Source organism: Nansenia antarctica (assembly GCF_963989245.1).
Source record: "Nansenia antarctica genome assembly, chromosome: 1".
Lineage (NCBI taxonomy): Eukaryota > Metazoa > Chordata > Actinopteri > Argentiniformes > Microstomatidae > Nansenia > Nansenia antarctica.
This window is the reverse complement of record NC_137674.1, coordinates 58,669,480-58,684,111: the sequence shown is the minus strand read 5'-3', so window position 1 is coordinate 58,684,111 and position 14,632 is coordinate 58,669,480. Positions and strand designations below refer to the sequence as shown.

Sequence of the window (14,632 nt, the reverse complement as noted above, 5' to 3'; positions counted from 1 at the left end):
ATTATTTCATTCTTAAAGACAAGAGAAATACAATACAGTGAAATAGAATAGAGTGCATTTTTCATGTGTGTAAATGTGTAAAATTCAAGTGGTTTCGATAACTACTGATATAATAATTATATTCCCCTACCATTGAGGGGATTATAAACTGTAAATTATGTATACAAAAAATAATAAAACATTTGAATTGTAAATATGTTAATAATTATTTACATTATTAAATACAATAAGACATGACAGGTACATTCGTAAAGAATGGTAAATACTGTAAGATAGAGACCTATGAAGACATTCACACATTTACTCATAAATCTTATGTGTGGAACATGTGTTTTTTGTATCCCTAACTGACACGAGTCATGTAAGTGAAGTCGATAGGTGACTGCAGTTCATGCAGGGGTGAATGTGAATTCATGAATATTCTCAATGATTGAATAAAACAGTGCTCAGCTCCACTCTCTCGAAATGAAAAGTTTTCATTTCAAAGTTCATGGCTTCATAAGGGGTACTCTTTCGCTCAAATCTCCAACAATCTAACAAGCATGTGGGTTTCTTTATATGGCTGCATATAGGTGACACGGTCTAGTGTTTTGGTCCGCATGTCGGCAGCCAATCAAAATGTTTAGACTTTTCTTTTGAAACACGGAAATCCATTTCAACGTTGTTGAAAATCACAACACAAACTTGCTAGTCAAGCCAAAATACTGCAATGTAATGGATTCGGTGAGTAATCCCCACTGCTACCATACTTAACTATAACTCTACTTTACATTGTTAGCAGGCTCACAAAACAAGCTGTGTTAGTTGACTAGCGAGTGTGTCATTGATTTTCAACAACGTGGAAATGTATTCACATTTTTCTAAAGAAAAGTCTGAACATTAAATCGGATGCCGACATGTGGGCCGCGTCACATAGTAGTGTGTTAATGGTCGTGTTCATCTGTACAGCACATATGCTTTCAGCAGAGATCGAAGGCAAACAACAAAAGTCGAGCAAGGAAGCGTTTGAGAATGGGATGACGCAAGAGGAGGTACTGTATTATAGAGCTATGAGCAAAGTCAACAGGGAGAGCCATACAGGACTCAAGCCTATCTGGGTAGTGATTGGTGTTCTCATCGGGTTAACTGCTTTCTTTGACCGATACAACCACTTATTGTACTGTAATGTACCGTAAGGTACTATCATCCAGAGAGCTCTTAACTCCCCAAAAACGTTTTTACAGTGTTGTTATGGTAGTACATGTCCTGTTTGAAAAGGCCATTCCAGTCCCAGTCAAAGAAATTCCATCATTGCCATTGGAAGTATCACAGACCCCCCTCATTCCTAAATCAGATCACGTCAAATCTAAACACCCTTCATCCGTGACAAATGCATCAACAAGCACATCAAACACACTCCTGAAACTGTGGTGCAGAAAGCCTACTATTGATTGAAAAATTACTTCTGTTTGGTGAGCTAATGCACTAGTCATAGTTTGTCACAATTGTTCTAATTAAATCAAATCCATCTTTATTTATATAGCACATTTCATACATGGAGGTCATGACTGCGCTTCACAAAAAACGAACAAATATAAGTAAAAAAAAGTTCAAAAATTCAAAAAGACAATGAGATAAAACATTAAAGGATAAAAAAGCAGCCATGGAGGTTCAAACAGTAAAAGCATGTGAGGACTGTAGAGACTAATGCATGGTAAACTAAAACCTCAAAATGTATGTAATAAAAGGAAAATAACTGAATGACCAAAAGACTAAAAGACCAGGAAGACTTGTTGTCTTGATAGGAAAAAATAGGATTAAATACCAGACTTAAAGACTAAAGGACTATAACACACCCTACAGAACATTGGGGTTGTTGCCAGTGTTGCTTGGTGAGTGCAAAAAAAGAGGATAGAATTGTAGATGGCCTTCACTAAAACAGTTGTTGTATGTAGTCATGGACTACAGAAAAAAACGATGGTGGCAAGATAGAGGAGGGTGAGATATCAGCCTGAAATGAGGGCTCCAGTGAGGACTCCAGTGAGGGCTCCAGTCATGGCGAGACCCTGGCCTTGATAGCCAGATTAGGCTGAGTGGGACTTGATGATGGTTGCTTAGTAACCACAAGCCTACTCATGAAGGCCGAGTAAAGGAGAAGCATTTTGACTATGGCTGAGGTAACATTTGAAGCATTCTATTTTCAGACAGACCCCCATTGGAGAGAAAAAAAAGATATTCAAATATATACATCAAAAGGGTTTCTAAAAATACATACAGTATTTGCTCTGTACTTTTGAAGAGGTGATAATGAGAGAACTAGACGAGTCAGGGATAAAAAAAACAAAAAGTACATGTATTGCCTAATAAACCTTTTATAGACGGTTCTGGACACAATAATGACTGAATAAAGACTCTACATAAAAATGGTCACATGACCTAGTCAACATTAACATTACTTTATATCTGACTCCAAAATATATAATATGATTAATAATTACTTATAATAACACTAGGCTACAGACCAGAATCAGAATAGGCTACCTGAAATCTGATGACTTTTTAAAACAGGGCTCATTTTCTCAAAACACTTAACACAATTCACAAAACCACACACCCAAAGTGCAAAACAGCTCATATATCCTGCAAAATTAAGCACTGCATTCAAAACGACATAAACCACCAAATGGCACACACTTCATTCATATTACCAGATTTCTGTCCAACCAACTACACACTGTTGTGCTCAATCAAAAACACTTTCATCTTTGGTGGGCTTTGTCATAATAAAATAGTTCTGTATGTAGAACTCTGCAGGAAAAAATATACAGACTGTTTTCTATTCCTAGCTGGGTCTGGCCACAGCACCTCATCAACATCACAGGCAATAACCTCCGTGGCTAGACATCGAGGGAAGAAGTGCCTTGAGTGTCATATCCAGTCCTGGATAGCACCCATATCAACATCCACACATGCCTCTTCCATTGCCTGCAGAAGAGCATAGTATAGTCCAGTACACTGGGTACTGTGTAAGTGTACTGTTGTACTTACATCCACATGTTCATGTCTCAGCTTTGTTTCTTTCAGAATTTCTCTCAAAAGGCACCATTTAAAGCTGCTTCATTGGCACTTGGTTCCGATAGAGAATACGGGCCAATGTACAGGCTGACTTGCCAGATTCAGATTTGAATCTCTCTGAGTCTAATTGCATTATTTGCCAAAACCAAGTTGATTACTGCTTCCTGTGCTTCACATTCAAGCCCTTCCATCATTATGTCTTTGTCTCTCTGTCCTTTTTTGAAATGGCTTTATGTGACTTTATGTCAGATTCCTATGTCTTATGTAGAGAACTGTGTGCCGTGTTGCCAAAAAGTGCCATGTTGAATTGCAAATTGGGTGCAAAGCATAGTGCTCTGATAGTGTTTCAATAATTGCTTTATGTGTCATTTTAGTGTGCTAGTAATTGAAAAAAACTGTAATATGAAAATCTGTTCATAAGTATCAGCATGCTGCATGATGTTTTAGCAGAATTGTTAGATCACACTGTTAAATTGAAGAAAATAGGAAGAATGAGAATAACGTATCAATACAAAATACTGATTTAACCAAATTAATTTGTAAAAATACAAAATAAATGTTTTAAACAAAACTGTGGTAAACAAATGGAACTTTCACCATAAGTCTTAGGCTATGTGTGTCAAGGCCACACAGGAGTTGGGGCGCGCAGGCCTAAAGCACAAACTCAAAGAAAGCATTGAAATATGTTCCTTAAATACCTCTCCCAACAATCAATATCAGAGGCCAGTATCTATGGGAAAAGCCTTTTGGCCAACTACATTGCATTAGCATGGATTACCTGTTCAACTGTAAATAAATTACTGAGAGAGAGAGGGGCATTCATCACTATTTACAATAGGAGATTAAACACCACTGTTGTTGTATCAGCCACATGTAAATAGTAAGATAGTGGTCAAAAGTGTGGTTCCCACACACACAAGCACATCATGTCTCCTGCAGGCCCTTGCAGTAAACCATACCAATGGGAGTGTGTGTGTGTGTGTGTGTGTGTGTGTGTGTGTGTGTGCGTGCGTGCGTGCGTGCGTGCGTGCGTGCGTGCGTGCGTGCGTGCGTGCGTGCGTGCGTGCGTGCGTGCGTGTGTCTGTGTGAGTCTGTATTGGTGGCTCCATGTTAAATGGCCCTCCAATGGCTCTGGCTGGAGAACTAACAGTCATTGCTGCTACATCTCTGCCACTTGTATGCGTCGCTGCAGGCTCTGGCTGGGCTGTTTTTCCTATTCTGGGCTGTCCTTGACTGACCTGCGCGCCCATGCCAAGCACTGAGCTGAGTCTAATGAAGGTAACTGGGTTAGGAGCCAACAGTGTATTTCAGCACCAAAATTCCCTGGCAAAAAAAAGAGTTGTAAAAAAAGAAAGAAGCAAGAGTCAGGCCACTAATATTTCAATAAGCTCTACTGTCAGCCAGATCATTCAGTGTGCGGGAAAGTAACTGTAGCTGTTGGAATTGTAGTGGCGGGGAGGAGGATTTAAAGAGCCTTGCCTACTTAAACGACATAGAAGAGGTCTCTTTTGTGAATGGAAATAGTTGTCAGGAGACAAAGCCCACTTGGTTTTATACAAGCTGAAGGACAGACTAACATACCGGTAACTGAACTCAGGGATACTGATGGCTGTAGAGGTCTCAAGGTCTTCTCATCTCATCTGAAGTGATAAAGACTAGCCAGGTGTCTCATTGTGGTACATAAGCGACATTTAAAGTGAAACAGTGTGACTCCTCTTATATACCACTATAAGAAAACACAGTTCTTTCAAATCAGAGAGGGAGCATTAGGCCATGTAGCAATTGAGGTTATTTATTTTTCAAAGGTACAATGCTGATAATCTAAATGTTAACATAATCTTCAGCACTGTGGATCTGCAAATCAAATGCTCTGCAGCAATTAACTCATACAGTACAAGACTCCTGTATTTGAAAGCAAGTCAAGAAAAATAGAAATGCCCAATAAAATAGGATTTATCTTGAGTCATTATAAGACTGTTCACATTCTTCCTTCTTCTAGCATTATGACTGCCAATGGCCCCTGGCCCGAGCATAGATTACTTTTTCTTGCAATGAGTGATAGATAGATGATTCACTTACTTAGACAAATGTATTTGTTCGCTTTGGATAAAGGCATCTGCTTAATGCCAAAAATGTAATGTATATGTAGATCCTGGGAACCTTAAGGCACACTTTTCCAAAGACAACTTATAGAAAAACACCAGACTGCTACCACTGAATTTGCCCAAAAGACACTGTCATCGCTCATTAAAAAATATGCAAGATTCATCGTCATGGTGAATAATAGCAACACACCACTGATAAAAATATTAAGTTGTGTCACATAGAACTTCTTAAGAGACTTCAGGATCATTGTCAAAGCCAATTGGTCTTAGAGTCAAGCTTGCAGGTTGACCTAACTGTAACCTGTGCCTGTTCTAATGATTCTAAGTAGAGTAGAACAGCATGGTGGCCTCCTGTCACCTCCCAGGGCTTGGCTCCCTGGGAGGTGACAGGAGGCCACCATGCCGTTCTCAGGCAAGGCTGTGGCGGTTCCAGCACCTCCTCTGTAGGAAACCAAGGTGCTGACAGACATCCACTCTTATAATCCGGATCACGGTATCAATGTAACTGACTGACTGGCATCAAACCCAGGTGTATTCGTAACTCAGTGGCAAACTCAGCAGCTATCAAGCTCACAACCTTCCTCTTACAAACCGGCCATGCTAGCTACTTGCCATTACTATGTCATTCTGAATGCCTATTCTGTAGGCTAATTTGCAAGATTATTCTGCCGCTAACAGCTACACAGCATTTGTTTACACACAACAACACTTGTGTAATGTGACGTAACAATAAACTTGAAACTTGAAACCTGAACTCAAAACCATATTAGTCTACTGAACTCAATCCTAATCATTACCTGTGGAAATGCTCTCAAGGGCCACAAGATCTCATCTGTTTAACACAAACTAACATCCCAGAATATATTTCACTGCATATATTATTTTACTGTAAAATAAAAATACAAAATCAGCATATAGATCAAAATAGTCAATTTCTCTTTGTTAATTGAGCTGTTACATTTTGAACATAACAATAGGTATCTATGACTGTATAATGCTATAGATGTTGTAGCAAACAACGGGTTAGAGTAGCTTGCCCTAAGCGGCTATTGAACTCACGACTTTCCGTTTACAAACCGGCCACGCTAGCTACAATATGATATATCACTACAATATGTTATCATCCATGTTCTGTATAGGCTTGCCATTACTATGACATTCTGAATGCCTATTCTGTAGGCTGCTGCCATCATACTCATCATACTCATTTTCACCAACATCTTCAACCAGTCCCTGTCCCAGGCCACCATCCCACCCTGCCTGAAAACCTCTACTATCATCCCAGTCCCGAAGAAAAGCACGGTGAGCTGCCTAAACGACTACCGCCCGGTGGCACTCACACCAATCATCATGAAGTGCTTCGAGAAACTAGTCCGGGCCCACATAGTCACACGCCTCCCGCCCAACCTGGATCCATACCAGTTCGCCTACAGAGCCCACAGGTCCACAGAGGACGCCATCGCGACGACTCTCCACTCCACTCTATCCCACCTGGAGAGGGGAAACAGCTACGCGAGACTGCTCTTTGTGGACTTCAGCTCTGCCTTCAACACCATCCTTCCAGACAGGCTAGTGACCAAACTACTAGACCTGGGACTATCACACTCTATATGTGCATGGATCAAGGACTTCCTGTCCGACCGCCCCCAGAGGGTGCGGGTGGGCTCCCACACCTCCACAGCCCTCAGACTCAGCACTGGGTCCCCCCAGGGCTGCGTGCTAAGCCCCATCCTCTACAACCTCTACACCTAAGACTTCACCCCCGTCTACCCCAGCAACTCCATCGTAAAGTTTGCAGACGACACCACCGTGGTGGGCTGCATCTCGGGGGGGGACGAGGCGGCGTACAGGGATGAGGTAGAGCAGCTGAGCAAGCTGTGCAAGGTTAACAACCTGCTGCTGAACCAGTCAAAGACCCAGGAAATCATCGTGGACTTCAGGAGGAAAAAATCTGAGGTCCAGCCCCTGCTCATCGACGGAGGGAGCGTGGAGAGAGTCTCAACCCTCCGATTCCTGGGGGTGCACATACAGGATGACCTGTCCTGGAAGAACAACACAGCAGCCATCATCAAGAAGGCACAACAGCGGCTCTTCTTCCTGAGAGTCCTCAGGAAAGACCACATCGGACAGGAGATGCTGGTGGCCTTCTACCGCTGCGCAGTGGAGAGCATCCTCACCTACTGCATCTGCAACTGGTTCTCCAGCTGCACAGCCGCAGAGAGGAATGCGCTACAGAGAGTCGTGAGATCGGCCCAGAAGATCACCGGCGCCCCCCTCCCCTCTCTGGAAGAGCTGTACAACACACGCTGCCTCAGGAAGGCCTCCAAGATCTCCAGAGACCCATCCCACCCTGGGTACGAACACTTTGCTCGGCTGCCCTCGAACAGGCGGTTCAGGACCATGTTCGCAAGGACAAACAGACTGAAGCTCAGCTTCTACCCCAGGGCCATTCAGGCCCTGAACACAGCAAAGACCTAGGTTCTGGGCCCTGGACAGTCTGGACGGATTGATGGCAGCTGCTGGATTGAAATCAGGTGTAGTGCTGAGGCACAAATATGTACATTTCAAGCCTGCAAACTGCGACACTTTAAGCTAATTTGCAAGGTAATTCTGGTACTAACAGCTAAACAGCATTGAGGGCACAGCAGTGCAGTAGAGTGAAGTAGGCTAATGATGAATACTGTACATTAGAATAGATTATATTATATTATATTAGATTAAATTAGATTATGTTAGATTAGATTAGATTAGATTAAACTTCATTGTCATTGCAGAGTATAAGTACCAAATAACGAAATGGAGTTTAGCATCTAACAGTGAAGCTCTGTGAAAGAAGCTGTTCTGGAGCCTGCTGGTACGGGACCTGAGGATCCTGTACTTCCTGAGTCTCTTAGATGGTAGAGGATCAAACAGACCATGGCTGGGGGGCGAGATGTCTTTGATGATGCTGAATGATGAATGATGAGGTGGTGAATCTTTCAGATTTTCTTTCAGATTTTCAGTTCCTTCCACACATTTTATATTGGATTTAAGTCTGGCAATTTACTAGACCAGTCCAACACCTATATTTTCTTCCTCTTGAACCAATTGAAAGTCTCCTTTGTAGTATGTTTTGGATCCTTCTAGAAGATCTACTGGCATCTCATCCTTATCATCCTGGTGGTTGGCAACAGATTATTCTCAAGAATTTCCTGGTACATTCATCTTCCCTTCGATAGTTTTCATTCCACCAGTACCATGTGAAGAGAAACAGCTCCACACCATGAAGCTTCCACATCCGAACTTCACTGTGGGTATGGTATTTTTTAGGATCAGATGCAGAGCCATTTCTTTTACATGATGCGTTGTATTGTTACCGAAAAGATTTTTGTTTTGTCTAACCAGACTACATTCTCCAAGCAATGTACAGGCTTCTGCAAATGTTCTGTAACAAACTTCAAATGAGCTTCAACATGCCTGTTACGACCCCATATGTGTTCTAGGGGATACGGGGTGTAACAATTAAATAAACCGGGGGACAAGAATCGGAGGAGAAGGGAAATATAAAATACACAAGATGTATTGTACAAAGGTAACATAAACAGGTTTCCGAGAAACTCTTAACTGAAAACTACTCTATAAAAAAGGAGAGCGAAAATCATACTCTATAAATGAAGGATAAATGAAGGATAGTTAAGTAAAATAATTAACTGACCAAGTGGTGACCCTACCTCTAACCCTAACTAACAGATTCAAATACAAATAAGACTATTGCAACAAACATAAGATTAACAAACACAACCTACACAATACAAAACTACAGCTGTACTAACGAAACCAACACAAAGCAACTCTTGCACCATCTGAGTGTCTCTGCTTTTATCCTCCCTCCACCCTTGATTGAGGATTGAGCACAATCAGGCCGTCACCATGATGATAGGGAGAGAACACAAGAAACAAACAAAACACACAGGACCATACACTATGGACGTAACAATGCCTTTTCTTCAGAAATTGAGTCTTTTGGGATGATCACGAATGGAGACCATGGTGGTGAAATGCATTACCTATTGTTTAGTTTTTTTGTGGCAACTGTACCCGCTGCTTCCAAGTCTTTCTGGGTCTCTGTTCGAGTGGTCCTTCCCTCTTGGGCTGCTCTTCTGACTGGCTTTCTGACTGCCTGGTCAGAAATTTGGCAAGGAGCTCCTGTGCATGGCCGGTTGATGGTTGAGTGATGTTCCTTCCACTTGCGGATAATGGCCCGAATGGTGCTTATAGGAACATTTAGGAGTTGAGAAATCCGTCAATAACCAAAGCCAATACTAACTGAGATGTTTCTTGCAGGAAAGCTTGGTGACAAATAATTTGTTTACTTGCATTCAGCGGTGGGAAACCCTTTTTCAACAAGTGGTAAGTACCCACCAACATGCACAAACCCAGCTGATTCTATTTAGCACAGGTAGGAGAACTACATTTTTAGACACATTTAGACTTTTTTATGGATTGCAATGTTACAATTTCTTTAGCTGTGTTTCTTTACCAATGTCTGGTCTAAAATGCATGTGAATAACTGCAATGGATGAAATTGTTGATGTCTGATTCAAATAGATTACCTGATTGAACAATATATTCAGGAATGATGGGTCTCTCTGGCTATGTTCACACTGTAGTGAAATGTGACCCAAATCCGAGTCAAATCCGAGTCAATCCGGTCAAGTCCCGTTTAATGCGACTTTTATGTCACTCTAGCAGGGTTGCCAGATGGGATTGACAATTTACAGCCCAACCAGTCTCCGATAAATCCAGTAGCCCATTTGGCGGTAACCCGCCCCATCTGGCAACCCTTCACTCTAGGCGCACTTTCTCATATCTTGCGCATATCTTTACCGGCTTCCGCTGCACAACAACTTGAAAAAGAATCTGGTTGTAACATTATCATGTTATCCTATATATGTTATCATGTTATCATATATATTATATATCATAAATGTAGATATACTTGCAGACAGTATACCAGTGGTGGCTGGTGCAAAAAAATTTGGGTGGGGCACAGCAGGGGGGTCCTCTTTCGCGCGATTTTTTTTTGCGTGCACGACTTTTTTTTCCCGCGTGCACGCGCGCTCAAAACAAAGACGTAATTTCACTTTACCCATGCAATACCCACTTAAACATGTGTGAGGATACGTAACGGCGTTTTGTGACAGAACTTTCACTTTCATTCATGAAATTCACCCCGTCTGTGTTACTGTTTACACAAGTACAATCACAGTGTGACAGTCAGATGGAGCATTCGGTAAACAACAACAGCAAGGTAATGCATCAGTTGAGTTAAAGAAAACAAACTCTTACCTTTGATGACAGAACATGAGCCGTGTTTACCCGTACCTCCGCGTGGTGATTTTAGAGGCAATAGATTATTTTTGCCCCCACGTTAGGTGCGAGGCTGCTCGGTTAACCCATTAGCTTTCTAATCTTTTCTTTTCAACTTTCAAACTAAAGCCAAAGTCACGTAACAGTAATGAGGTCTACAATTGGCTATGGGGAGTTGCCTCCCCTTCCTCCATCTGGGTGATCAATTGGCTATGGCGGAGATCCCTCCCCCTCCATCCGGATATGATCCTTACATTGTAAACAACTAGCTGCGGTGCTGCGGACATCAAATCTATCACTCGGAAGCTTGATGGACCAATGCATTGTCTGCAATACAACCAGCTTTCAGGACGCACATTTGTGCGCCCAGGCCAAGAAATAGAGACAGCCAATTGGAGCGCTGCTACAGCTCACGTGTAAGCGAAAAGTATTTGCAGTGCCGTAGACATGCATTGACCGGCGTCCCGACTCCTCCCCTATGTATTTTAACAGTGAATTTTACACACACACACAGATAAAATGTTTATTGTATTGGAGGATTTTTAATGAATGCTGATAGGCACCGACAGAATATCAGCCGCATTTTGTGAATAAACAATGTTTATTTAAAAAAAAAACTTTTACAAATCGCAACTAGGAAGTGAAGGTGGGGGCGGCGCCCCAGCGCCCTCTATCGGCCAGCCGCCACTGCAGTATACAGAGTAGACCTGTATCCTACCTAAGACAGACACTTAGATTTAGATTTAGTAATCTACAAATTAATTAGACCCCTATACTTTCTTTTATTTATTTTTTGTTTCCTTTTATTTTACTACTCGATCTCTTCAGTTTGTAAAACGTCTTTGAGTGTCTAGAAAAGCGCTATATATAAGTCTGATGTATTATTATTATTGTAAACAGTGCGCTGTCCTTCTGCACATGCGGGTCTGTTCACGGCCGTGGAATGTTCACACGGCCTAGGTCAAATATAGGTCACATTTTAAAAGTAATGTGAACTGCCAAACAAAAAAATCGGATCTGTGTAAAAAAAAATCGGAATTGAGGATCAAGACCTGCAGTAGCCTCTGTGTGCTCAACGCACGAGTCAGATCGACTCTGAGATAGGCCTCGCTTAATTTCACATATTTTCTAAATGTCATAACCTCTCGAAAAACTCCTGTCAACATGTGTTCTGTTTTGTTCTATTACATCCTATTCTATTGTATTCCTCTTGTATTCTATTTTGTCTTAGCCTACTGACAAATGTATTGGCTTATTAATCAGTATAAGTAGACTCAATAGTGACTATGATATCGGATATCATTAATTGTATTAATCAATAGTTTACTCTGCGAATTACTCAAGGGCGTACCCAAAAAGCTTACAAACAGTCGTATACAAGGTATATAAGAGAGATTGTAATTAAATGGGAGTCAAAACTGTTAGGATGTCGTAAAGGATAGGCTACAGTATGTTGTGACCTCGGATAACCGCAGGCTTTTGGATAGTCTGCCCAATGCGGACTGCACGAGCGCCGTCTACTGAGAAAATATTGTCTTTATAGAAATCCCCTTGACTGAAAGACACAGCGGGGGAAAAAAACATTGTAAACGTTCAAATGTGTTTCTCATATTCTTTAATTCAATTTCCATAAATGTCATGAAATAACAGTGTTACACTTGGTGTGACAATACAATATATCTAAATTGTAGACTGTGCTAATAGTTCGCAGATCACTTCAACATTGTAAGACCAAATGAACAGCATGAATACACGAAATATGTAATGTATACTTTTGTCTAATGTCATTGCCCGTGACACTATTACAATTTCACAATATATGAGCTACTTTTCATAGATACTATGTCAGGTCAAGTTCAATATAACAACAATTATATTAGACCTACATGTTGTCACTTTTCCACCCACAATTAGGTCTGCTACAAGTGATTCATCTGAGAGTGGTGTCCGTTTACCTCAAAGCGCAAAGAATCCGTGTTCATCTCTCTCTCTCTGCTGCCCCCCCCCCCCCTCTCTCTCTCTCTCTCTCTCTCTCTCTCTCTCTCTCCCTCTCTCTCTCCCTCTCTCTCCCTCTCTCTCTCTCTCTCTCTCTCTCTCTCTCTCTCTCTCTCTCCCTATCTCTCTCTCTCTCTCTCTCTCTCTGGAGCGCAGAGAGTTGACGGGAGGTAATCCCCGCCATGTGAGTGGGCGGTACAGCCTCCGAAGGCGTGTTGTTTTTTATTCAAATCCTCGCTGATGCTATAAAAAGAGCAACTTTGAGAGGCAGGGAGTTTCATCATATGGAGAAAGGTGACTGATACAATTGTCTCATTGTCCGACCGGCCGCATCCCATCGGTATCGGGACCGAGATGCAGAAGTCTGCAGGTGTCCAAATGGTGCTGGCGCTAAAGCACGCAACCCTGTGCCTGATGCTGCTGCCGCGCTTCCTTTTGGCAGCGCTCATGCTTTGGCTCCTAGATTTCCTGTGCATCAGGAGAAAGGTGTTGCTGAAAATGGAAGAACAGACAGGAGGCAACCCTGACGATCCGCCGGTGTGCGTCTCCGAATCCAACAAGATGTTTTCCCTGGAGTCTCTCAGGGCCGTGTGGTACGGCCAGAAAATAGACTTTTTCAAATCGGCCCATCTTGGATTTATCGCGCCCAACACCGAAGTGATTCAGCTCCAGGAGCCGAAGAGGGTACGGATCCTGGACTATGTGCAAGGGAGGAGACTGCTCATCCTTAACTTCGGGAGTTGCTCCTGACCGCCGTTCATGATGCGCCTGGCCGCTTTTCAGCGCGTCGTGACCCAGTACGCTGACATCGCCGACTCGCTGCTTGTATATATCGAGGAGGCGCATCCGTCGGACGGGTGGGTGAGTTCTGACGCCCCGTATCAGATCCCTAAACACCTGTGCCTGGAAGACAGACTGAAAGCTGGCCAGCTGATGCACTCGGAGGTCCCCGGGAGCAACGTGGTGGTGGATAATATGGACAACTCGTCCAACGCAGCGTACGGAGCCTATTTCGAGAGACTTTACATACTAAGGGATGAGAGGGTTGTGTATCAAGGGGGCAGGGGTCCAGAGGGCTATCGGATAGCAGAGCTGAGGAATTGGCTTGAGCAATATAGGAACGATCTTCAACATTCCAGAACTGTGGTGCTCCACGTCTAACCTAAAGATGCCCTATTCTCAACACATTGCGCTTTAGGTGTCCACAATGAAAAGTATTCAAATGCTGCTATAAACTGTTAAAGCACTGCACATACATGTTGTTTTGGTCCAGAAGCATTATGGACCCTTCAAACAAATATCGGTTAGGTTTATTATGATGTAAACGCAGGATAGGCTTTAGCTGTTCTGTTGTGCTCGTCTTGTCCTTGCTTCTTCGTTTGGTTGTTTTTGTATGGAGTTATATTGGTTTGAACCGGTGCAAAAGTTCACTTTTTCAGTCAACCATAATTTGAATTTGATCACTTTATTTTATACCATGCCTATCTTGAAGCTGTGTGTGTGTGTGTGTGTGTGTGTGTGTGTGTGTGTGTGTGTGTGTGTGTGTGTGTGTGTGTGGCCAATAAGCTAATACCTTTTACTGAAGTGTTGTTGTGAAGTTCGGTTTTTAAAAGGTTTAACCAGAAAACCGATACTGATGTTTTTGACACTAGAGTATTTGGCGATTAGCAGTAGGCATATCCTCAATGAACAATTGCCAAACGTTCTGTAAATTGTGTATATTTTATTGAACAAATATTTTTAAATAAATGTTAGAATACACGTTGATACATTGACTCTTGAGCTCGAAAACACCTGAATATTCAGAATCATAATGTTGTATAACAATCAATAATCAACAGGGTACCATAGATCAGGGGCGGCTGTGGCGCAGGAGGTAGAGCTGGCGTCTAATTATCGCAAGGTCGGCAGATCGGCGGTTCGACCCACGGCTGGCCACATGTCGAGGTGTCCTTGGGCAAGACACTGAACCCCAAATTGCTCCCAATGAGCGGACCGGCGCCTTGCATGGTAGCTTGCCGCCATTGGTGTGTGTGTGTATGGGTGAATGAGAGGCCATTGTAAACTGCTTTGGAATAAGGCGCTATATAAGTCAGTCCATTTACCATTTATAGATCAAATTACACATC

General features: G+C 42.4%; 1 protein-coding gene across 1 annotated transcript; it reads left to right on the top strand.

The window, feature by feature from the left end:
• Positions 1 to 12,857: 12,857 nt before the first annotated feature.
• Positions 12,858 to 14,205, top strand: dio3b (iodothyronine deiodinase 3b; the record flags this gene model as incomplete). Its single annotated transcript, XM_080533479.1, has 1 exon — positions 12,858 to 14,205. One exon carries the CDS (start codon positions 12,858 to 12,860, stop codon positions 13,662 to 13,664), a length of 807 nt encoding a protein of 268 aa, XP_080389605.1. The 3' UTR covers positions 13,665 to 14,205.
• Positions 14,206 to 14,632: the final 427 nt, after the last annotated feature.